The sequence below is a fragment of the Peromyscus leucopus genome, chromosome 8b (assembly GCF_004664715.2).
Source record: "Peromyscus leucopus breed LL Stock chromosome 8b, UCI_PerLeu_2.1, whole genome shotgun sequence".
NCBI classification, from domain to species: domain Eukaryota; kingdom Metazoa; phylum Chordata; class Mammalia; order Rodentia; family Cricetidae; genus Peromyscus; species Peromyscus leucopus.
In genome coordinates, this window is record NC_051086.1 from 40561718 (window position 1) to 40586971 (window position 25254).

Here is a 25254-nt window from a genome sequence, read left to right on the forward strand (position 1 = left end):
AGGCCTGGGGTGCCTGGTCCCCTGGATGGGAGCCCCAGGCTACCTCTCTTGTTAAAGGGCCCCTGGATTCTCCCCAGCCCTTCTCTCTCCTCCAGCTATGGTGATGGCAGAGGCAGAAGAGAACACTCAGCCCAGTTCTCACAGGAAAGGAAAACTCGTCATGGGCTTTTCAGAGAAGGTTCCACCTTACGCTCGTACATTGTCTTTACCATGTGCTAGGATGTCACATTCAACAGGACAACAAAATGTAAAATACTTGAATGAGCTTGTATCATAACATTAATATTATTGAGAGTGTCTGCTTCCCAGGCTGAAGTGATTCATTCATTATTCTGGTCCTGCTCTAGTCCTTTGTAATTGGTGGTAATTATTATGCTTTTCTTTTTAATACAAAAAAAATGTATAAAAATAAAAACTTGAAAAGGCAAAACACTGGCTGGTCTCCCATCTGGGACACTGCTGTTGGGTGAGAGAGGAATTTGGTGTGTATCCCCAGATGGAGAAGCCCACACTATCTCTGCATGAGCATAGTGTACAGTGCAGCCTCTTTTAGACACTGCATCTACCTAAGGCAGGGCCCGTGGTGCTGCAGTGCATCCAGACACTTGGCCAGGCTTGACCCTCATGGACCCTGCATCCTGTGAGGCTGTGTTGGCTGGCTTCTCGGTTGTGTGGCCTTACTTCAGTTGTGTGGTGTTTTGCAGTGTGTGTGTGTGTGTGTCCGGAGGAAACAACACAATCTACTGGAGGTAAATACAGACTTTATTTACATACTTCTCCTTTGTGCTATTATGGAGAACTTAAGACCTTCTTCACCAATATTAGGACCTTATAGGGACAGGCATGTACCCTTCGGGGTACCTCATAATCTCCATGTTTTACTTCTTGTCCCTGCCCCGTTTGATGACACTACAAAAGCATTTCGGAGATGTTCATGTGACGAGGGGAAATGGCTGCCATCCAGAGACAGGTAGGGTGAGGGAGTGGGTTCATTTTGAAGGAATGTAAAGGCACAGGTTACCAAGGCCAGAGGAGGTTGGGACTACTTGCAGAATGCTCACTTGCCAGCTTCTGTTGGCCTCAGTATCACCCCATTCTCTGTATCCAACCTAGGCCACAGGGGAGCTGGCTCTTTGGGGTATTGGAGCCAAGGACCAAGGATTCCCCCAGGCTCTCAGTGACTTTTCTCCATTGGATGGCCTCCAGCCCAAATACTTAGTTCTTTCCTAAGTCAACTCCTGGTCCTAACGAACATGAGTAGTAGTTTGAGAGAAGCCCAGATCATACCATGGCCTTGTCCCGGCAGGAAGCTTACATTCCCTTTACCCTAATGGTACAGTCCTTAGAGTATGGAGGCCGAAGGAGGCAAGTTGTTAACGGCAGCATGGCCCCCAGGCAGTCTCCACACCTCCTACTTGTGAGGAAACACTCTGGATGGTCCAAGCAGACTCTCCATCTTCTTTGGAGGGTCAGGGATGCTCTCTGAAAGTGGGGTGAAGCCCAGCAGGAGGACATGTCTCTCATAGGCCTTGGTCTGCTTAAACATGATGTCAGTCCCATGCAGGTGATCCAGCACACCCAGCAGCCCGTAGCACTGGTTGAACCTGAAGGATGGAAGAGAATGTCTCAGCTGAACCTGGTGGGAAGCTGTGGTTCTCCCTGGTTCCCAGCCCTCCTTCCCATGCTTAGTTAGCATCACCATGCTGCCTGGCTATAACAGCATCCTAGAACATTGGAAGTGTTCCCTTTGAGAGTTGTTTTAGGGTTTTTGTTAAAGTTGAAAGCCACTGTGTGATTATAAACTGGAGGATTGAACCCTAAGCCTTTCATATCCATGGGCAAGTGCCTGCCAGCCCTCTTCTGGGTATTGTGCATGACTACTTGCACAGAGACCAGAGTGTGGGGCATTGATGTCCTCCACTGATCTTACCTCTCTTTACCTTGTTCTTCCTGAACCTGGAGTTCACCTTTTCACCAAATCCACTAAGCTGTCAAGCAACAAATCCCAGCTATCCTCCTGTCTCCTCAACGCTAGGGCTGTAGGTATGCACAGGACCAAAGCAGACATGTGGTGGGTGCAGAGATACCTCACTCTAGAGACCCACCTGCTGAGTCCTGGGATTAAAGGCCTGCCACCACATTTTGGGGGGTGTTATTTCAAAACAGGGTTTCTCTGAGCATCCTGGGCTGTCCCAGAAATCATTTTGTAGACGAGGCTGGCCTTGAACTCAACAGAGGTCCAATAGCTGCCTCTGCCCCCAAGTGCTGGCACTAAAGGCAGCCCCGCGATGCCTGGCTCGGTAGCCCTTGACTGTTCCGGGGTGCAGAAGTTAGAACTTCATGCAGACCTAGGCGAGTTCAGATGGGCTGAGGGGCTCCTTGCATCAGAACACCTTGGAAAACATTAGGAGGCAGGCTCCCAGGCCATGATTCACAAATACTTTGGTTCGTTTGGAATGGGACCCAAGAACCTGTGTACTAAGTGTCTAGTGTCTTAGGATGCTCATACATGGTACTTTGAAAAGCCGGGGATGAGGACAATTTTTGGTGTGGAACCTTGAATCACAGCACTTAGGAGACAGAGGCAGGAGGATCTCTGAGTTTGAGGCCAGTCTGGTCAACATGAGAAGTAGGATAGCAAGGACTATATGGAGAACCCTGTCTCAAAACCAAATAAAGAGCCCACATTGCAGAAAAGTGCCAAAATTTTATGCACACAGGTTCCAGGAGATGATTCAAGCTCATGAGATTCAACAGGCCCTGTAGTGGGTAGCCATTCCAGCTTGGTTCTGGAAGTTCCAACCCCCATTGAGACTCTGGCAACTGTCATGCCTCGTAGGCGGGGCGAGGGGAGGCGCCTGGGGACCCGAGAACCCAAATAATGGTTAAAATTCCAAACTGGCTGGGCAGGGGTGCTACATGCCATTATCCCAGCACTCGGGGCAGAGGCAGGTGGATCTTTGTGATTCGAGTCCAGCCTGGTCTACAAAGTGATTTCCAGGAGGTGCAAAACTACACAGAGAAACCCTGTCTCAAAAATCAAAAAAAGAAAAAGATGGAGGTGGCCCTACCTAGAGATCATCTTCCCTGTACCCAGGTGACCCCTGACTGGCTCACATTCAGATGGAGACTCCACTGTCTGCAGACACTTGAGAAAGGGTGCTGTTGGCTTACTTGACGTGGTGGTAGTCGTGGAACTCAGGTGAGGGCAGGAAAGGCAGGTGATAACCACAGTGGGAGATAGTGGCGCTGAGGAGGGCCAGGGACAACCACACAGTGATGGAGGACAGATGAGAGCCCATTGCTAGAGGACCCACCATAACTGGCAACATGTTGGAAACCTGTAGGAGAAAGGATGATTCCAGGAGATGGAGGGACCCAGCTGGGTGTTCACTCTGCCCTGAGTGGTGCGCAGGGAGACCTTGGCTTGTAACTTAAGACACTCAACTCAGCTTCACCTTCCTCTGGAGCAGAGTCAGTGTGTAGAAGGTTGGGGACAATAATGTAATGCACACTGGGCACCTGGCAAAGCCAAGAGATGGCAGCTTTTCAGTGGGAAGAAAAATTAAAAGGCCAGGGAACCACTAGCCTCCATTCTGGAGCTTCAAGGGCTATATTTACCACGTGTTCAATAGGGTGGGCATAGATTGAGATCACACCAATGGGTGCTGTCCATTCATGATGTTTCTTGTGAATTTTCTTGTACAACGTTGGGTGGTGAAGGAGCCTGGAAAGATAATTCATAGTTGGTAATTGCAAACCTTCCCTTTGCCTCCATCCTGAGCAGATCATCAAAGCAAAGGTTGGAATGAGGTCCACATCTGAGGAGCTGGCATCTACTCCTTGCCCTCCTCTAGTCTGACTGTGGACAATGAGTGTGGCTTATGCTGTCTGCCAACCCCAGTGGTGAAGGTAACTGATGCCATAAAGGACTATCAGGAAGTGGATGGGAACTGACCCGATCTCCCAAATAGGGCAGCTCTTCCTTCACCAGGCAATGTGTCAAGTTGGAGATTAAGTTGTGTCTTGAGCAATTTTAGATGTGGGACCTGAGGACAGAGACATTCAGTGGCTCTGCTGACAGTGAGCTGTTCTAGGGTGAGTCAGCTGTGTGCATGTAGAGAACTCACCGATGTGAGTAGTACAACAAGATTTCCACCACGAGGGTGAAGAGGGCCAGCTCCACGAGGAACCAGTGGAAGGTGGGCAGCTCTCGGCAGCAGGGGTCTCCCCTCCACTTGAAGAAAGGGTAGAAGATGACCAGCATGGGAAGAGAGATCATAGTCTGGTTGAAAACAACTGTGCGGATAGACTGACGCAGCTTCACGGGGTCCACCTGCCGGGTGACAGAAGGAATGGAGAAAGGGGACTATGAAGTACGTCTCTACCTGACCTGCTCAGGGTGGGCTTCTGGGAGTGACTGGGGTAGTCCACAGTCTGGGGCTGGCCATGGTGAGCTCTACAGCCCTTGCCTGTCCTGGAGAATTCCTCACCAGAGCATAGGCCCTGTGGGCCAGGGTCTGCCACTACTGAGTTCTGGCCTACAGAACATCCAGTGCTCTACAAGGACAATGAAACAAGTACCAGTTAAACGCACAGGAACAGAGAAGCAGTGATGACTGCCTTAGCCATCTTGATGAAGGATTTCAGAAGAGGTCTCCGACCTCAGAGCATGCTGGACTGTCCTAGTCACATAAAGGGAACAAGGCATCTCAGCTTGCTCTGCATGTGCAGTCCAGAGGATGCTGAACAGGTGACACACTGGTCCCAGGAGAAAAGGCTAGTGGTCACTTTGCATTGCCTAAGAACTGTCAGCCTCCAGCCACTGCCCTGGTGGCTGCAGGATACCCCCTGGGTATCTGAGAATTAGGACTAGAGAAACGGGAAGGAGGCATCAGCAAAAAGACTAGAAACAATACAAGTCATCCAGTGCCACAAACTTGGAACAGTTTAGGAAAAAGTTATATCTCAAAAGGTGGGCCGGGCAGTGGTGGCGCACACTTTTAATCCCAGCACTCGGGAGGCAGAGGCAGGCGGATATCTGTGAGTTCGAGGCCAGCCTGGTCTCCAAAGTGAGTTCCAGGAAAGGGGCAAAGCTACACAGAGAAACCCTGTCTCGGGGAAAAAAAAAAAAAAAGTGTGTGGATGAGTCTCCTATATTTTTCTTACATTTCTCACTGTTTACAACTTCCTTATTATGGGAATACCAGTGCTGTAAGCCTAAGAAAATTATATATATATATATTTTTGTGTGTGTGTGTGTGTGTGTATGTGTGTATGTATATATAAACAACTTCCTTACTATTAAATGCTTGGAAAAAGAGAGCCAAGAGGAAGGCCAGAGACTGCATAGCCCGTTTGAGAGGCTACATAGACAGTTCTGAGAATGGCATAGAGGACTCTGAGACAGTGTAGACAGCTCTGAGAAGCTGCATAGAGGACTCTGAGACAGTGTAGACAGCTCTGAGAAGCTGCAGAGAGGACTCTGAGACAGTGTAGACAGCTCTGAGTGCAGAGAGGACTCTGAGACAGTGTAGACAGCTCTGAGTGCAGAGGACTCTAGGACAGTGTAGACAGCTCTGAGTGCAGAGGACTCTGAGACAGTGTAGACAGCTCTGAGTGCAGAGAGGACTCTAGGACAGTGTAGACAGTTCTGAGTGCATAGTTGGCTCTGTCAGTAAGCCTTGCCTCATGGGGAAGCATAACAGGAGGCGGTGTGGACTTCGGTGAAGTGAGAGAGGGGCTGGTTTTGGTTTTGGAAATAGTCTTGGGGCTGGAGAGATGACTCTGATTACCAGCACCGGCTGTTTTTAGAGCACCCAGTGTGATTCCCAGCATGCATATGGTGCAGCAGAAGCCAGGTTAGGAAGGAGGAGATGGGAGAGTGTCTGTGTGGGCAGGCTGGGATGCTAGGAATGCCTGCTCCATCAGCTCCCACTGCAGCCTATTCCTAGGATCCTTCGAAAGTCAGCACCTCCCATAGCTAGCCAGGCTCTGGATGGTCCCAAGCTCCTTCCTGATGTGTCCTCAGAAAGTCTGAAGCACAGCTGTGCCGGCCTTGGAGTTTCATGGGTTGAGCTCTGCCTCTTTGGCCTGGAAAGCTGAAACTTGAACGGGTCCCTCACCTCTAGACCTTGTCCTCTGCGAGAAGCCCCCCCACTGCCTACTGCTCTCTAGTCACTGCATACAGAAAGGTTTCCAGGTGGCACACGATATTTAGAGCTGTAGACTGCTGAGGATCTGTAGGAGCCCTGCAGCTGGAAAGGCCCAGGGTGGGGCTGGGACATGGCTCAGTGGGTAGAGGGCCTTCTTGGTGTCCTTGGAGCCCTGGGATTGATCCTCAGCATTTTAGCCCAATGACATGGAGGAAGGAAGATAGGAGTTCAAGGTCATCCTCAACTATATAAGAAGGTGGAGGCCAGCTTGGGCCAATGAGACTCTGTTTGGATTGGAAGCAGGGAAGAAAGAGGATGTTCTAGTCTATGTCATGTCCTACCCAGGGTCCATGACAGAGCTTCATCTGAAACATGACAGTTCCCACAGTGCTCAGCCTGAAGATGAAGGCATTCAGTCATGCTGGCTGCTTCAGAGACAGAAGGTCTGCAGATGAAAGGGTCTTACAGGCCACATACTGACACAAAGACTTCCAGGTTGTTCTGCCAGGGGAGCTGAGGGAGCCTCCCAGCTCTCTGGCAGCTGTCCTCTCAGGAGGGGACCATTTCACAGGGCTCCAGCAGGACTCCTTTCCACCCTAGTGCCTTCAGTGTCAGGCTGGGCAGACTCCTTGAGAGCAGAGGTGACTCATCGGGCACCTGGGCAGGTTAAGAGCAGATTGCCAGGAGAGTTGGGTGGGGCTGAGGGAACAGCTTGTTTTCATAATCACCCTCTGCAGGGTTGTGTAAGGGAAGATTGTCTGCAGGTTGTCAAAGCAGCAGGAAGGCAGGCCAGACTGCAGTGTGGTGGTTGGTTCAGCTCCTACAGTGAGCAAGTGCAGCAGCTAAGAAGCAGGGACTGTTCCTGTCTTCCTGGGGTTGTCTTGACAGCTCACACTACTGGCTGCCTTGGATGATGGTGGCACACGCCTTTGATATCAGCACTTGGGAGGCAGGGGCAGGCGGATCTCTGTGAATTCAAGGCCAGGCTGGTCTACCTAGTGTGTTCCAGGACAGCCAGAGCTACATAGAGAGATCCTATCTTAACAAAAATAAATAAGGATTTGTTAGAATGACTACCTCATACATACACAGTCTGCACCACCACTACCACCGGCCACAGTGAAGTTTCCTCCCTTGGGGCAGTGTATGTCTGGTTTCCATGGTCTCATGGTGAAGTGCTGCTGGTGTCTCTGAGACAGCCCAGGAGGGCTGAGGCCGTCATTTCTTTCCCTAATAAGCTAAGTACAGTGTCATGGGGCACCCTGTGCTGGAATAAGGAGACCAGGACATTGGTCTAGACTGGCCACTGGCTGAGTGGACTTTTCATTTTGTTTTTTTACTGGTGTGTGTGTGTGTGTGTGTGTGTGTGTGTGTGTGTGTGTGTGTGTATGTGTGGGTGTGGGTGTATGGGTGTAGGTGCCTCTGTGTCCTGATGAGCACCTGAAGGTCAGAATAAATGAAGTTTTTCTTCTTCCTCTGTGTAGGTTCCAGGGATCAAACTCAAGTCTTCGGCTTGGCAGCAGATAGATGACCTTATTTGCTGAACTATCTGACTGGCCTTTTCTTTTAGACAGGGTCTCATGTAGCTCTAGGTACATTCAGACTTCTCATGTAGCCAAGGATGACCTTGAACTTCTAATCCTCCTGACTCCACTCTCTGAATATTGGATTATAGCTGCACACCCCACATGTGCATACGTGCTTTGGGGGTGGAACTCAGGGCTTCTTTCAGGCTCGACAAGCACTCTACCAGCCAAGTACACACACACACACACACACACACACACACACACACACACACACACACACGCTCCCTTCTCTTTAAGCTGGATCAGGTCACCTGGAAGGTAAGTCATCTTCTTGCCCTGACTCCCGTCCCTGCATCCCCGGAACTAACAGCTGCACTGACACTCACCGGCTCATTCTTGCCCAGTTGGATGCGGTAACGGGAGATGAAGGTGGGTTTCCCTGTTGTGTCCACCACCAGCAGAAGGCCATTGAAAACCCAGAAGCAGAGCGCAGGAACGAGGACAGTACCTGAGGCAGAGAGCAGAGGGAGTTAGAGCAGCCCTGGGTACCCCAGTAGCTCATTAGGAGGTTGTGAACACCTGCATGGATCTGTCCCTGCCTGGTGACACACTGCTTGTGTCCTAGCCATGGAACCTGGAAAAGTCACTAAGTGTCCGTATTTGTTCTGTCTTGTCTGTCTCTGTGTGTTCCCCCTCCCCTGTGTGTGTGTTTGAGACAGGGTCTCACAGTTTACTCCAGGCTGGCCTTGAACTCATTTAACCCCTGGCTCGGCCTCTCCAATGCTGGCATTAAAGGTGTGTCTCACCACACTTGGGGTTTTGGGTTTTGTTTTGTCTGGTTTTGAGACAAGGTCTCACTCTGTCCTAGGTTGCTTTAAACTCACTGATAGTCTAGACAGACCCCAAACTCATGGCAATCCTCCTGCCTCAACTGACTGCTGAGATAACAAATGTTGCTGCTGTACCCTCTAAGCACAGTTACTGATGACACTCCCTTTAGCTCAGAGGAGTGTTCCTTATGGATGGTGAAGCAATTTGGCCACCTATTCTATTATTCCCAGTGCTGACACTCTCTATATATTTTAGAAGTGGGAAGGTGGTGGTACAGGCCTTTAATCCCAGCACTTGGGAGGCAGAGACAGGCAGATGTCTGTGAGTTCAAGGCCCTCCTGGTCTACAGAGTGAATTTCAGGACAGCCAGGGCTGTCAACACAGAGAAACCCTGTCCTCCCCCCCCAAAAAAAGAAAGAAATTTTTAGAAAAAACTGATTGAAGAAAGGAGGCTCAGAAGTTCAATGGTCATCCTCAGCTCCACAGCCCATTCTAGGACATCTGGAATACTTGAAACCCTATGCCAAGAAGAAGAAAAATAGAGCCTGCAGGATGGTTAGTGCTAAAGCTCTTGTTGGACAAATCTGATGATCTGAGCTCTACCCCACAAACCACATAAACGTACAGAGAGAGCAGTAACTTCGGGCCTGTCCTCTGACCTCCACACACTTAATGTGCAATATGCATGTCCCTGCCTACATCCCACACACAATAATAAATAATAAGAAAATGCTGACCAAGTCACACTTAATGTGGCTGTAGGTTTCACGCCTACATTCTCATATCTTTAATATCCCGTCTGTGGCAGTTCCAAGGGACATGACAGTGTTACCTAACTACTGTGACCTCTTACAGGATTGGGAATCTTGAGGGACAAGGACATTGTTTCACTGTCTTTATCTCCTTCCTTTAACCCTTCCCTTCCCCATCAAACACAGTGTCTGGGGTGGGAGGGCTGTAGGAAGGACATGGCCAGTGTGGGAAGAGCACTGGTAGACCCATTCTGCAGGATAGTTGGAAAGACTGAAGTGAAAAAGAGAGAGAGACAGAAAGGAAATTCACATACGGTTGTGCATAGAAATGCTGACACAGCATCTTTAAAACTATCAAGAAAAGCCGGGCAGTGGTGGCGCATGCCTATAATCCCAGCACTTGGGAGGCAGAGGCATGTGGAGCTCTGAGTTCGAGGCCAGCCTGACCTACAAGGTGAGATCCAGGACAGCCAGGGCTACACAGAGAAATCTTGTCTGGAAAAATCAAAATAAAATAAAAATCACAGGAATACCTGGGGATAGAGAGACATGACTCAATAGTTAAGAGCACTGGCTGCTCTTCCAGAGGACTCAGATTCAATTCCCAGTACCCACAAGGTGGCTTCCAACCATCTGTAACTCCAAGGGAAACCAATACCCTCCTCTGACCTCCCAGTTCCTGTATGAGCATGGTGCATGGACATAGATGTAGGTATACACACAAACACATACAGGAAATAGATTGTATTTTTTAAATCACAGGAAACATTTAGAGTAGCCTAATTGTCTATGAGTAGGAGATGAACTAAGAGTCCTTCACATGAAAGAACAGGGCTGGCACTTTGAAATATTAAGCCTTAATCACAGGGAAGTGGGCTACAAGTATTCAGCAAAAACCTTGGTTAAAACAGCAGGCTGGGCAGTTAGTAGATCTGTAAACCTAACACTCAGGAAACAGAGGCGGGAGGATCTCTGTGAGTGCAAGGAGAGCCTGGTCTATAAACTGAATTCCAGGACAGCCATGACTACATAATGAGACCCTGTCTCAAAAAACACAACAAGGTCGAGCAGAGGTGGCTACATGTCTTTAATCCCAGCACTCAGGAGGCAGAGCCACCAGGATCTCTGTGAGTTCAAGGCCAGCATGGTCTACAGTGGGAGATCCAGGACACGCATCAAAACTACACATAGAAATCCTGTCTCGAAACCCCACACCCCAAAAAGAAAAAACCCCACAACAAACAGCAAATTGAGCCCACAAGCAGGTAAAGCCTTGCAGCAAAATTGATACCTGAGTTCAATTCCCAGTACCATGTGGTAGAAGGCAAGAACCAACTTCTGCAATTGTCCTCTGACCTCCACATGCATGCTCTGGCATGCTCATGCCTCCTTCACATGCACATGTAGTAAATATAATAATGATAGTAAAACAACAATAAATTATAATAAACTAGTATAGGGAAAGAACAAGTGTGGAGCCCAACACACAGCCCTCAGTCTGGATCCTCACCTATAAGGAACAGCATCCACTCGTTGCCTTCAAATGTAGACAGCAGTTTCTCCCACTGGGTCTGCCAAAAGTAGCCAGAAGCACCCCAAAATCTCTGAAGATGCCTTGGAGGAAAAGCATTTATGTGTCTGTGAGTAGACTGGGAAGCTAGCTCTTTCATGCTGTGCCTCCACCCCAAAGGTCTGGGGCACACTTACCATGTGACTGAGTTCCAGAAGGCTACAGACAAGAGCAGTCCAGAGCCCAGGATGAGAGCCGTCCTCTTCATGGAGCCCCAGATGTGTCCTTCCTGCGGGAGGTGAGGGTGTCAGGCTGATCAGGCTCCTGCTGGGAGCAGGTGGATGACCTTTCCCTGTCTGTGGAAGGTCCTTCTCTACCAAGGGCTCTTAGCTGTGTCTGGGGGTGTTTGTGAAAACCAGGACTCTAGACTGGGGGAGGGAAGAGGATTGCCCCAACTCCAAGATACTATTGAGCAATGTTGCTGCCCAGATCTGGATAGGAAAGGCATTGAACAGCTGTGACATGCTACGTCATCAGACCTCATGGCAAAGGTAAAGAGTGTAAAGGTAAAGACTCAGTGTGTCCTGGAGTCTCTTTTTCAATGGTCACAATTACAGTCACAAAATGGTGGCACAAAACTAATCCCAGCTCTTGGGAGGTGGACACAGGGAGATCAAGAATTCAATGTTGGCCTGGGCTACTTGAAACCCTGTCTCAAAAAGTCCACTAACAACCACTGGATGATGGCCCTTACACAATCTCCAAAACATTCTAAACTAGAGGTCATAGAAGGCATGAAACCAAGTAGCAGGGTCCCAGGCCTGTCCCAGTGTGACACCCACATCCCTTGTACTGTAGACATGGATGACAAATGTCACACCACACTCTTCCTCAGCCTGCTGGGCTCTGCTTATAGTCCTTCAGAACATAATTAGTAGGGCAGTGGTGGAACATGCCTTTACATCCAGCTCTTGGGAGGCAGAGGCAGATGGAACTCTGAGTTCAAGGCCAGCCTGGTCTACAAAGTGAGTTCCAGGACATCCAGGGCTACACAGAGACACCCTGTCTCCAAAAACATACAACATACTGGAGGTGGGGTCCCTATGATGTGGACACCTGGGCTCACTGGAGCTAATGACTAGGACAGGCATGGAATTTCATGGAGCTGACCTGAGAGGACACTTCTTTCTACCAGACTCAAGACCTGAGGGGCCTATGGTTTCCTTGGTCCATTCCCAGAAACCTGAATCTTCAAGTCAGCTCTCATCCCTGTCCATTCTACTCTCCATCAAAAGATAAAGCATCCTTTTCACAGCCAGTGAAGGTACACATTAGGGCACAGCCTCAGGAATGTACTCTCTCATCTCTCTTTTCCCACTCTTAAGTCTCTTTCTCTACCTGCCCTCTGTCTAGATTGGATTGCCCCAGACCAATCACAACTTGTTCTTTGTGTGTGTGTGTGTGTGTGTGTGTGTGTGTGTGTGTGTGTGTGTGTGTGTGCACATGCCAGATGCCATTCCTGGGTGTTGATCCTCAGGTCTGCCCACCTTGTCTTTTGCAACAGAATCTCTAACTGGGACCTGAAGCTCACTGATGAGGCTTGGTTGGCTGGCCAGCAAGCCCAAGGTCTCAGACTGTGTTTTCCTCCCCAGGCCTGGGATTACAATACATACTGTGGACCCTGCCTTTACATCCCTTCTGGGGATTGAACTCAGGTCCTCATGCTTACTTGGCAAGTACCTTAGTGACCAAGTCATCTCCCCAGCCCCAGAACTTCTTCTCTGACACAAATCACTCTAACTTTGACAAGCTTCTTTGGGCTGTCCTAGTGAATCCCTTAGAGTGTTCTGAGGACAATTCAACGACTTTCAGGACTGTTAGGGGATTTTTTGTTTGTTTGTTTGTTTTTGGGTTTTTTTATTTTTATTTTTGAGACAGGAACTCACTGTGCTGTCCTAGAACTCCTTATGTGAACCAGGCTAGCCTTGAACTCACAGAGATCTGCCTGCTTCTGCCTTCTGAGTGCTTGAATTAAAGGCATGCGCCAGCACTGCCCAGTCAGTTTGGGGATTCTAAAGCTCTTGGATTCAATAAACTGCATTAATCAATGAAAAGTTGAATTTCAGACCTGGGTCTGGTGGTACACAATCAGACACATATAATAAAATAAATCCTGTTTTAACATTACAAAAAATAAAAGGAAAGTGTGAATTTCAAGTGCAGGATTGCTCAGGAGTTTTTCCTGATCTCTGCAGCAGGTCAGATAAAGGACAATGGTCCCCTTGGAGTGCAGGGACATGCAGTGTAGAGCTGAGTTGGGTCAAAGGATGTCCCTCCAGCTCTCTGTGAATGGCAGCTTTATTGTCTCTACAGCCGTTGAAGAAATGACCAGTTCCAAAACTCAGGGCTGAGACAGAGAGCAGAGGGTCAATGTAGGAGGCTGTGGGCTTTCCATCTCTCTCTCCCTCTCTCCCTCTCTCTCCCTCTCTCTGTCTCTCTCTCTCTCTCTGTCTCTCTCTCTCTCTCTCTCTCTCTCTCTCTCTCTCTCTCTCACACACACACACACACACACACACACACACACACACACAACCGAATACCATGTGTTGTCTTAAAGGGGTTTGGAGCCTGTGCTCTCTGCCTGGTCACTAACATGAGAATGTCACCTTGGAGCAGCCACCCCTGAAGCCTTGAACTGTAAAGGAAACATAAGAGAGCCAGGCGCTGGTGGCACACATCTTCCATCCCCACACTCAGGAGTCAGAGGCTGGTGGCACACATCTTCCATCCCCACACTCAGGAGTCAGAGGCTGGTGGCACACATCTTCCATCCCCACACTCAGGATCCAGAGGCTGGTGCATTTCTGAGTTTGAGGCCAGCTTGGTCTACATAGAAACACCAGGCCAGCCATGGCTATGTAGAGACAAAAGGGAACAGGAGACTGTGGAGCCCCCAGGGAGGGGCTACCCTTCACCAGCACATGGGAGAGCAGGTGCTTACCTGGTTGGACTTCCCATGATGTCTTGGGCTTTCCATGTCTCCTGTCATCTGGAAGACAAAGTACAGGTTTGGGAGTCCCTGCCACATGCCGCTGAAGAGGGGACAGTGAAGGAGGACAAGGTTCGCACCAGACAAACTGATCCTAAAACTTATACTGGGGAAATGAACAGTAAAGAGCTAAGAAAATGCCAGAAAGAAGGAGTGTTGGGAGGGGCAAAGACAAGGACTGTGAGCTCTGCCAACACTGAAGGCAGACTTCATACAGAACTGACTGTGGGGGCTGGAGAGATGGCTCAGCAGTTGAGAGCCCTGGTGCTCTTCTAGAGGACCCAGGTTCGGTTCCTGACACCCACATGATGGTTCAAAACCATCTGTAACTCCAGTTCCAGGAGATCTGATGCCCTCTCTGGCCTCCTTAGGCACCAGGCATGTATGTGGTACATACACTTACATGCAGGCAAAGCAATCATACACTTACATCCTTAAAAAAGATTATGTGCAGGTGTTTTTGTGTGTTGTGCTATTGCACATGAGGGCAGGTCTCTGTGGAGCCTGAAGAGGGCATCTCACAGAGTGACTGGAGGTGGAGCTACAGGTCACTGTGGGACAATGAATGTGACTTCTGGGGCCTGAGCTGGGTCCTCTGAAAGTGAGGAGCGCTCTTATTGACTGAGCCATCTCTCCAGCCCTGCCCTGTTCTATATTGTTCTTCTTGGTTGTTTATTCTATTTAATTAGGAGTGTACATGAGTTCTTCTCAATTGTTGACTTGGAGCCACAGTTCTCTGGGAGGAATCAGCCTGGGCACAGCTGGGGCATGCTGAGAGCCCCCAGGGTCTAGTGCCTGCCTTGATTTGCCCCTGGCCTGGCTAGGTAATAGCCTTTTGTTTTATGACAGAGCTTTTTTTTTTCAATTTCAAAATTTGTGTAATAATTTTATTTTTTTATTATTAAGAAATTATTGGGGCTGGAGAGATGGCACAGGGTTTAAGAGCACTGGCTGCTCTTCCAGAGGTCCTGAGTTCAATTCCCAGCAACCACAATGTGGCTCACAGCCATCTCTAATGACATCTGGTACCATCATCTGGCTTGCAGGGATACATGCAGGCAGGACACTGTATATACTAAATAAATCTTTTTTTAAAAAAAAAGTATTTAAAAAAAAGAAATTGTCTATTCACTTTACATACCAACTACAGATCCCCCTCTCCTCCCTCCTCCTGGCCCTCAGCCTTCCCCTCTAACCCACCATCTATTCCCACCTCCTCCAAGGCAAGGCTTCCTGTGGGGAGTCTGCAGAACCTGGTAGATCCAGTTGAGGCAGGTCCAAGCCTCTCCTGCACCAAGGCTGCACCAGGTGTACCAGCATAAGCACTGGGCTACAAAAAGCCCCCTCACATGAGCGGTGTGTTAGGGGGAAAGACGGGCAGTGGGAGAAGGGAGGAGAGGTGAATCTGTGGTTGGTATGTAAAATGAATAGAAAATCTCGGGGGCTGCAGAGATGGCTCAGAGGTTAAGAGCACCGACTGCTTTCCCAGAGGTTCTGAGTTCAATTCCCAGCAACCACATGGTGGCTCACAACCATCTTTAACAAGATCTGATGCCCTCTTCTGTCCTGCAGTCATACATGCTGTATACATAATAAATAAATAAATCTTAAAAAAAAAAATCTCTTAAATAAAAAGAAAAAAAAAAGCCCACTCATGCACCAGGGTCAGATCCTGATTCAAGAGTTCAAGCTAAACAACTGTCTATGCAGAGGGCCTAGTCCAGTCCCAAGGGGCCCCATAGCTATTGGTCACAGTTCATGAGTTCCCACTAGTTTGGCCTGGTTGTTTCTGTATGTTTCTCCATCATGATCTCAATATCCCTAAATCACGGAATCTCTCCTCTCTCTCCTACTGGACCCCTGGGGTTTGGCCTGGAGCCTGGCCTCAGATCTCTGTATCCTCTTCCATCAGTTACTGGATGACAGCTCTATGATGACACAGTATTCACCAATCTGATTACCGAAATAGGTCAGTTCAGGCACCCTCTTCACTATTGCTAGTAGTCTAATGTGGGGTCATCCTTGTGGCTTCTTGGGAACTTCCCTAGTACCCTGTTTCTCCAATTCCCCTGATGTCTCCCTCTATCATGGCATCTCTTTCCTTGCCCTCCCACCTTTTCCCTGTTCGAGCTTGACCATCCCGTTCTCCTATGTTCTCATTCCCCATGCCTTGCTCTCCATTACCCTCCCTCACCCTCAGTTTGCTCATGTAGATCTCATCTATTTCTCCTTCACTGGGCGGTCTACTCCTCCCTCTTAGGGTCCTCCTTGTTAGCTATCTTCTCTGATTACCCTGTGCTTATCTAGTATCCACTTATGAGTGGGTACATACCATGTTTGTCCTTCTGATCTGGATTACCTTACTCAGGATGATATTTTAAGTTCCATCCATTTTCTTGCAAATATCATGTTGTCATTTTTTTTTTAACTGCTGAGTAATACTCCATTGTGTACACAGAGCTTTAATAAGTTCGTGGATAGATACTCAGTTTCACTAACTGTAAGGGACACTGAGCTGTCCCCTCACACTGGTTAGGACAGCTACTGTGAAATGCAACACAGGGCAGGGGTGTGGTTTAGTAACTGGAGCTGGAGTGTAGCCCCCAAGGAGCTCCGGGTTCCCACCCAACAGCAGACAGGATGATGCAAGAGTGCCTGGAATCCCAGCACTCAGCAGTCAGGAGGACAGGAGTTCAGAGTAAGGAAGTTTAATGGGATCCATGTGGTGGGACACATTGTAATCTCAATGCTGGGTGTCAAGGACAAAGGGATCACTGGGCTCATTGGCCAGCCAGTCAGGCTAGCTGAAACAGCACACTCCATGTTCAATGAGAGATCCTGCTTCAAAAGTTAAGGTGGATAGTCTGGCATGGTGGTGTATGCCTTTAAGTTTTAGTTACAGTGTTGGGAGGCAGCCAGGCTACATAGTATTAATGAGGTGATGAGGGATTGGATGAGACACCCAACTTCAACTGTGGACTTCACACACACACACACACACACACACACACACACACACACACACACACACACAGAGTCACTGACAACTACATAGCAATTTCTCTTTGTCCCTGGTAGGCACTCCCAGCATGGTCTGATTCACAAGGTCACCATCATCCCATTGCCCACCCTGTTGCCTGGGGCCATACCCAGCTTCAGGGATTTAGGTCTCCTACCCCAAGGTGGGACAAGGGGAAGTGTTGCTTGGATTTAAAGACTCTCAGGGAAGGGGGTTAGAAGGCCCAGTGTCAACAACACAGACATGGGGAGTCCATTGAAAGCCAATAATAAACTCAGTTATTCAGTAACAAAGTAGGACTTATGTACCCTCCTCCCAGCGCCCAGTCTGTGTTGTCGTTCCTCATTGGCTGGGCATGATCAGGAACTCTGACAGCTCCTGTTGCTAGGCCCTCAGGCTGACTCCAGGTTGGCTCTTAAGGAATACATTATGTGCATGCCTTGGCTACTGGTCTGAGCCAATTTCCTGACCCTATGGGCTTGTCCTACTACAGGGAAGGATCCTAGACCTATGGAAAGGAGGATGCTTGGTGCAGGGTAGACTACTTGGCCTGTTTATCCCTGCCCCTAGGGGTGCTCTTTCCTGGAGGTGCCAGGCAGGGATGAGGGAGATGATACTAGGACCTGACAGGGTCATATCTATACCACAAGGAAGCCTTGGGGACCCTTTCAGTGAACACTCCAGGACTGAAGCCTTGGTCCAAACCTGAGGTAGATGCATCTGAACATCACATCAGTAAACTGGCTTATAAAGGGACTGTGAAGCATAATCTTTTGAGGCAAGGCTTTAATAGGCCAAGCCAGCATTAAACTGGACTTTGAACTTCCTCCTGCCTCCATCATCCATGTACGGGGATTACAGGCAGAAGTCTCCACCCCTAGTTTGTACAGTGCTGGGGCAAACCCAGGGTATCATGCATGCTAGGTGAGCACTCTCCATCTGAACCATACCCCAGGCCCAGGCATTTTCTTTTAAATCACTGCTTGCTCTTTTTGCCTTGTTGACATGAGAAGGCTCTGTGATCCACCCTGGTCTGGTCCATGTCCCTAGGTGAACAGGGAGGTGAGAGAAACTCCCTTCACACCCACCAGGACTCTGAGTAAGGTAAGTCCTTCCCAGGTCCATAGTTTGCTTGCTGTCTGGGGATCTGAAACAGTATGGTGCATGAAGCCCAGGGAGGCAAGAGTGTGGGGACTTGAGTTTGAGCCTGTTGACCATCTTGTTGGTGACAAGGAGCCAAACGTCCAAACAAGCACTTCAGGTTGGTGGTGGGGGTATCCAGAAGTCTGTAGAATGGCTGCTGTCGGCATGGCCCTGGCTCCTGTTTTCTCTCCGGCGCTGTCAGGCAGTACCAGGTGACCACCATGGTCAGGATGGCCCTCTCACTTGGGAGCAGGCAGGAGGTATTTCTGGAGCGTTTGTTCCTAAGCTTCCAGAACTCTTGCTGCAGCACTACACAGGGACCCTCCCTTACAAGTCAGAGTCTTCTCCCAGCATCCTTCCCATCTAATCAGCACCGCTACCTTCACCAAGAGCCTGTGAGATGTGGCCTTTGACCTTCCAGAGTTCATCCACACCTTCTAGAAGCTTTGGTGAAGAACTCACTGTGGACAGGACTGAGGCAAATTCTGGAGGTATGAACCTGAAGGAAGACTTTCAGACATATAAGCCCATATTTTTCAAAATCACCTTCAGAAGAACCAAGCTAGAAGTCTGGTGATGCACACCTGTCATCCCAGCACTTGAGAGTCTGAAGGTCAGTGTCAAGGACAGTCTGGTCTCCATGGTGAATTCCATACCAGCCTGGATACATAGTCAAATGCTGTCTCAAAAAATTAAGATCTGGGGCTGCAGAAATGGCTGAGCTGTTCTGAGAGTTTGTTGGCACAGGGGCCTTAACTCCAGCTCCAGAGGATCCAGTGCCCTCTTCTGATTGCTCCTACACCTGTGTACATGCAAACCCACAAACAAACAAGTAATTAAAAGTAAAAGCAAATCTTTTGTTGTTGTTGTTGTTTTGGTGTTTTGTTTTGTTTTTTCCTGAGACAGGGTTTCTCTGTGTAGCTTTGGAACCTGTCCTGGAACTTGCTCTATAGACCAGTTTGGCCTTGAACTCACAGAGATCTGCCTACCTGTGCCTCCAGAGTGCTGAGATTAAAGGTGTATTCCAACACCGCCTAGCAAAAACAAATCTTTTAAAAACAACGATGAATTAATAAAGGACTTAAAGAACAGGTAGACCTGTCTAAGAAAGTACTGAGGAGAACAGAAGTCCTCAAATGCCCAGGGTTCTTTCTGCCCTTAGGCATAAGTCTCCAAGTTTTATTTTTAATGAACTAACACTTTGCTAAGAAAAAGTAAAAAGGGGCAGTGGTGGCGCACGTCTTTAATCCCAGCACTCTGGAGGCAAAGGCAGGTAGATCTCTGTGAGTTTGACGCTAGCCTGGTCTACACAGAGAAACCCTGTCTTGAAAAAACAAATAAAAAGGAACTATCCAAAAAGAAGGAGCTATGAGCAACCAGCCAGGTGTGGAGGGCATGTCCTAAATCCCAGGTCTTTGGAACTCACAGGTAGGTACCAGGGTTAACCGATGAGTATATCTAATGATCTTTTTTTTTTTGTGATATATATTTTTTATTTTACAATACCATTCAGTTCTACATATCAGCCATGGGTTCCCCTATTCTCCCCTCTCCCACGCCCTCCCCTTACCCCCAGCCCACCCTCCATTCCCACCTCCTCCAGGACAAGTCCTCCCCCGAGGACTGTGATCAACTTGGTAGACTCAGTCCAGGGAGGTCCAGTCTCTTCCTCCCAGACTAAGCCAAGTGTCCCTGCATAAGTTCCTGGTTTCAAACAGCCAACTCATGCAATGAGCACAGGACTTGGTCCCACTGCCTAGATGCCTCCCAAACTGATCAAGCCATTCAACTGTCTCACCTATTCAGAGGGCCTGATCCAGCTGGAACCCCTCAGCCTTTGGTTCATAATTCATGTGTTTCCATTCATTTGGCTATTTTTTTTTTCAATAATTGAGTAAAACTGAAATTTATTATATGCCACAGTCGTCCTAGGGACCTCCATGCTATATATATAGCCTCTATGGTTCTATGGGTTGTGGTCTGATTGTTCATTTTATATCTAGAATCCACCAATGAGTGAGTACATACCATAACTGTCTTTCTGGGTTTGGGTTACCTCACTCAGGATGATTTTTTCTAGTTCCATCCATTTGCCTGCAAATTTCATGCTTTCATTGTTTTTCTCTGCTGAGTAGTACTCCATTGTGTATATGTACCACATTTTTTTTCATCCATTCTTCGTTGATGGGCATCTAGGTTGTTTCCAGGTTCTGGCTATTACAAATAGTGCTGCTATGAACATAGCTGAGCATGTATCTTTATGGTATGTATCAGCATTCTTTGGGTATATGCCCAAGAGTGGGATGGCTGGGTCTTGAGGTAGTTCGATTCCTAATTTTCTGAGAAACCGCCATACTGATTTCCACAGTGGTTGTACAAGTTTACATTCCCACCAACAGTGGAGGAGTGTTCCCTTTGCTCCACATCCTCTCCAACATTGGTTGTCATTGGTGTTTTTGATCTTAGCCATTCTAATAGGTGTAAGGTGGTATCTCAGAGTCGTTTTGATTTGCATTTCTCTGATGATTAAGGATGTTGAGCATTTCTTTAAATGTCTTTCAGCCATTTGTAGTTCTTGTTTTGTGAATTCTCTGTTTAGCTCTTTAGCCCATTTTTTAATTGGACTGTTCAGTGCTTTGATGTCTAGTTTCTTGAGTTCTTTATATATTGTGGAGATCAATCCTCTGTCAGATGTGGGGTTGGTGAAGATCTTTTCCCAATCTGTTGGCTGTCTTTTTGTCTTATTGACTGTGTCTTTTGCCCTGCAAAAGCTTCTCAGTTTTGAGAGGTCCCATTTATTAATGGTTGTGCTCAGGGTCTGTGCTGTCGGTGTTTTATTTAGGAAATGGTCTCCAGTGCCATGCGTTCAAGAGTGCTTCCTATCTTCTTTTCTATTAAGTTTAGTGTAGCTGGATTTATGTTTAGGTCTTTGATCCACTTGGACTTGAGTTTTGTGCATGGTGACAGATATGGATCTATTTGTAATCTTTTACATATTGACATCCAGTTATGCCAGCACCATTTGTTGAAGATACTTTCTTTGTTCCATTGTATAGTTTTGGCTCCTTTGTCAAAAACCAGGTGTTCATATGTGCATGGATTAATGTCAGGGTCTTCCATTCGATTCCATTGGTCCGTATGTCGGTTTTTATACCAGTACCAAGCTGTTTTTATTACTATAGCTCTATAGTAGAGTTTGAGGTCCGGGATGGTGATGCCTCCAAGGGTTGCTTTATCGTATAGGATTCTTTTAGCTATCCTGGGTCTTTTGTTTTTCCATATAAAGTTGAGTATTTTTCTTTCCAAGTCTGTGAAGAATTGTGTTGGGATTTTGATGGGGATTGCATTGAATCTGTAGATTGCTTTTGGTAAGATTGCCATTTTTACTATGTTAATCCTACCTATCCATGAGCATGGGAGATCCTTCCATTTTCTGATATCTTCTTCAATTTCTTTCTTTAGAGATTTAAAGTTCTTATCAAAAAGGTCTTTCACTTGTTTAGTTAGTGTTATCCCAAGGTATTTTATATTATTTGTGGCTATTGTAAAGGGTGATGTTTCTCTGACTTCTTTCTCAGCCCTTTTATCATTTGTGTATAGGAGGGCTACTGATTTTTTTGAGTTGATCTTGTATCCTGCCACTTTACTGAAGGAGTTTATCAGCTGTAGAAGTTCCCTGGTAGAGTTTTTGGGGTCACTTATGTATACTATCATATCATCTGCAAATAGTGAAAGTTTGACTTCTTCCTTGCCAATTTGTATCCCTTTGATCTCCTTTTGTTGTCTTATTGCTCTAGCTAGAACTTCTAGTACTATATTGAATAAATATGGGGAGAGTGGACAGCCTTGTCTTGTTCCTGAATTTAGTGGTATCGCTTTGAGTTTCTCTCCATTTAATTTGATGTTTGCTGTTGGCTTGCTATAAATTGCTTTTATTATGTTTAGAAATGTTCCTTGTATTCCTATTCTTTCTAAGACCTTTATCATGAAGGGGTGTTGGATTTTGTCAAAGGCTTTTTCAGCATCTAGGGAGATGATCATGTGGTTTTTTTCTTTCAGTTTGTTTATATGGTGTATTACATTGACTGATTTCCGTATGTTGAACCATCCTTGCATCCCTGGGATGAATCCTACTTGGTCGTGATGGATGATTGTTTTGATGTATTCTTGGATTCGGTTTGCCAATATTTTGTTGAGTATTTTTGCATCAATGTTCATGAGGGAGATTGGTCTGTAGTTCTCTTTCTTTGTTGCATCTTTGTGTGGTTTGGGTATCAGGGTAATTGTAGCCTCATAAAAAGAGTTTGGTAGTGTTCCTTCTGTATTGTGTGGAACACTTTGAAGAGGATTGGTATTAGTTCTTCTTTGAAAGTCTGGTAGAATTCTGCACTGAAACCATCTGGTCCTGGGCTTTTTTTAGTTGGGAGACTTTTGATGACTGTTTCTATTTCTTTAGGGGTTATTGGTCTATTTAAATGGTTTATCTGGTCTTGATTTAATTTTGGTATTTGGTATTTGGTATTTATCCAGAAAATTTCTTCCTGGTTTTCCATTTTTGTGGAGTACAGGTTTTTGAAGTATGATCTGATGATTCTCTGGATTTCCTCATTGTCTGTTGTTATGTCTCCCTTTTCATTTCTGATTTTGTGAATTTGGGTGTTCTCTCTTTGCCTTTTGGTTAATTTGGCTAGTGGTTTGTCTATCTTGTTGATTTTTTCAAAGAACCAACTCTTTGTTTCATTGATTTTTTGTATTGTTCTCTTGTTTTCTATTTCATTGATTTCAGCCCTCAATTTAATTATTTCCTGGCGTCTATTTCTCCTGGGTGAGTTTGTTTCTTTTTGTTCTAGAGCTTTCAGTTGTGCTGTTAATTCATTGGTATGGGATTGCTCCATCTTCTTTATGTGTGCATTTAGAGCTATGAATTTTCCTCTTAGCACTGCTTTCATAGTGTCCCATAAGTTTGGGTATGTTGTACTTTCATTTTCATTGAATTCTAGGAACTCTTTAATTTCTGTCTTTATTTCTTCCTTGACCCATTGATGTTTCAGGTGGGTATTATTCAGTTTCTATGAGTTTGTGGGTTTTCTATAATTTTTGTTGTTATTGAGTTCTAACTTTAAGGCATGGTGGTCTGATAAAATACAGGAGGTTATTCCAATTTTTTTGTATCTGTTGAGATTTGTTTTATGTCCAAGCATGTGGTCAATTTTTTGAGAAGGTTCCATGGGGTGCTGAGAAGAAGGTATATTCTTTTGTGTTAGGATGGAATATTCTGTAGATATCTGTTAGGTCCATTTGAGTCATAACATCTGTTAGGTCCTTTATTTCTTTGTTAAGTTTCAGTCTGGTAGATCTATCTTTTGGTGAGAGTGGTGTGTTAAAATCTCCCACTACTAATGTGTGGGGTTTGATGTGCGTTTTAAACTTTAGTAGTGTTTCTTTTATGAATGTGGGTGCTTTTGTATTTGGAGCATAAATGTTTAGAATCGAGACTTCATCTTGGTGGATTTTTCCTGTGATGAATATGTAATGTCCATCCTGGTCTCTTTTGATTGATTTTAGTTTGAAGTCTATTTTGTTAGATATTAGGATAGCTACACCAGCTTGTTTCTTAGGTCCATTTGCTTGGAAAACCTTTTCCCAGCCCTTTACTCGGGGGTAGTGTCTGTCTTTGGAGTTAAGGTGTGTTTCTTGTATGCAGCATATGGATGGGTCCTGTTTTCTAATCCATTCTGTTAGCCTGTGTCTTTTTATAGGTGAGTTGAGACCATTGATATTGATGGATATTAATGACCAGTGATTGTTAATTCCTGTTATTTTTTGGTTGTGTTGTGTTGTCCTTCTGTGGTGTATGTTGGTGTAGGATTATCTATTGCTTGATTTTTCATGGATGTGTTTAGCTTCTTTGGTTGAATTTTCCCTTCTAGTGCTTTCTGTAGGGCTGGGTTTGTGGACAGGTATTGATTAAATCTGATTTTATCCTGGAATGTTTTGTTTACTCCGCCTATGGTGATTGAGAGTTTTGCTGGGTATAATAGTCTGGGTTGGCATCCATGGTCTCTTAGTGTCTGCATGAGGTTTGTCCATGGTCTTCTGTCTTTCATAGTCTCTATTGAGTAGTCTGGTGTTATTCTGATGGGTTTGCCTTTATATGTTACTTGGTCCTTTTCCTTTGCAGCTCTTAATATTTTTTCTTTATTCTGTGTGTTTAGTGTTTTGATTATTATGTGGCGAGGGGACTTTTTTTTTGGATCCAGCCTATTCGGTGTTCTGTAAGCTTCTTGTATCTTCATAGGTATTTCTTTCTTTAGGTTAGGAAAGTTTTCTTCTATGATTTTGTTGAATATATTTTCTGTGCCTTTGAGTTGGTATTCTTCTCCTTCTTCTATCCCTATTATTCTTAGGTTTGGTCTTTTCATGGTGTCCCAAATTTCCTGGACGTTTTGTGTTAGGACTTTTTTGTCTTTATTGTTTTCTTTGACTGACGAATCTATTTTTTCTATCGTGTCTTCAGTGTCAGAGATTCTCTGTTCCATCTCTTGCAATCGGTTGGTTATGCTTGTTTCTGTAGTTCCTGTTCGTTTTGTCAGGATTTCTATTTCCAGCATTCCCTCAGCATGTGTTTTCTTTATTGTCTCAAATTCATTTTTCAGATCTTGGAATGTTTCTTTCATCTGTTTAATTGCTTTTTCTTGGCTTTCTTTGATTTCTTCCCTTTTTTGTTCGATTTTTCTTCCATTTCTTTAAGGGATTTTTTTTATTTCCTCTTTAATGGAGTTTTTCATTTCCTCTTTAAGGGAAGTTTTTATTTCCTCTTTAAGGGAGTTTTTTATTTCCTCTTTAAGGAAAGTTTTTATTTCCTCTTTAAGGTAGTTTTTCAATTCCTCTTTAAGGAAAGTTTTTATTTCCTCATTGAGGGAATGTTTTATTTCTTCTTTAAGGGCCTCTATCATCTTCTTAATGTCATTTTTAGGGTTGATTTCTTCTGTTTCTTCTGTCATGGTATGTTTAGGTCTTGCAGGTGTAGAATCACTAGGTTCTGATGTTGCCATATAGGTCTTTATGTTGTTGCCTGTATTTTTGCACTGGCGTCTACTCATCTCTTCCTCTGTGAGGTGCAGGTGGTGTCTGTGTCTGAGAGTGCCTCTCTTGTTCTAATTTTTAGTCTTGGTTTAGTAGTGGTTCTTGGTTAAATTGGTGCTATTGGGCTATTTCTTCAGGGGCAGCTGATTTCGATCGGTGAATTATATACTTATGATTCTG

At 46.2% G+C, this 25254-nt stretch overlaps 1 protein-coding gene across 1 annotated transcript; it reads right to left on the minus strand.

The window, feature by feature from the left end:
- Window positions 1-746: 746 nt before the first annotated feature.
- On the minus strand, window positions 747-13880 carry LOC114700424 (fatty acid hydroxylase domain-containing protein 2-like). Its single transcript, XM_028880058.2, has 8 exons — window positions 13779-13880; window positions 10975-11066; window positions 10778-10881; window positions 8071-8192; window positions 4131-4336; window positions 3622-3727; window positions 3175-3341; window positions 747-1604 (listed from the first exon to the last, which is right to left on the minus strand). The coding sequence occupies exons 1-8, from the start codon at window positions 13863-13865 to the stop codon at window positions 1412-1414; spliced, it is 1077 nt and encodes a 358-aa protein (XP_028735891.2). The 5' UTR covers window positions 13866-13880; the 3' UTR covers window positions 747-1411.
- Window positions 13881-25254: the final 11374 nt, after the last annotated feature.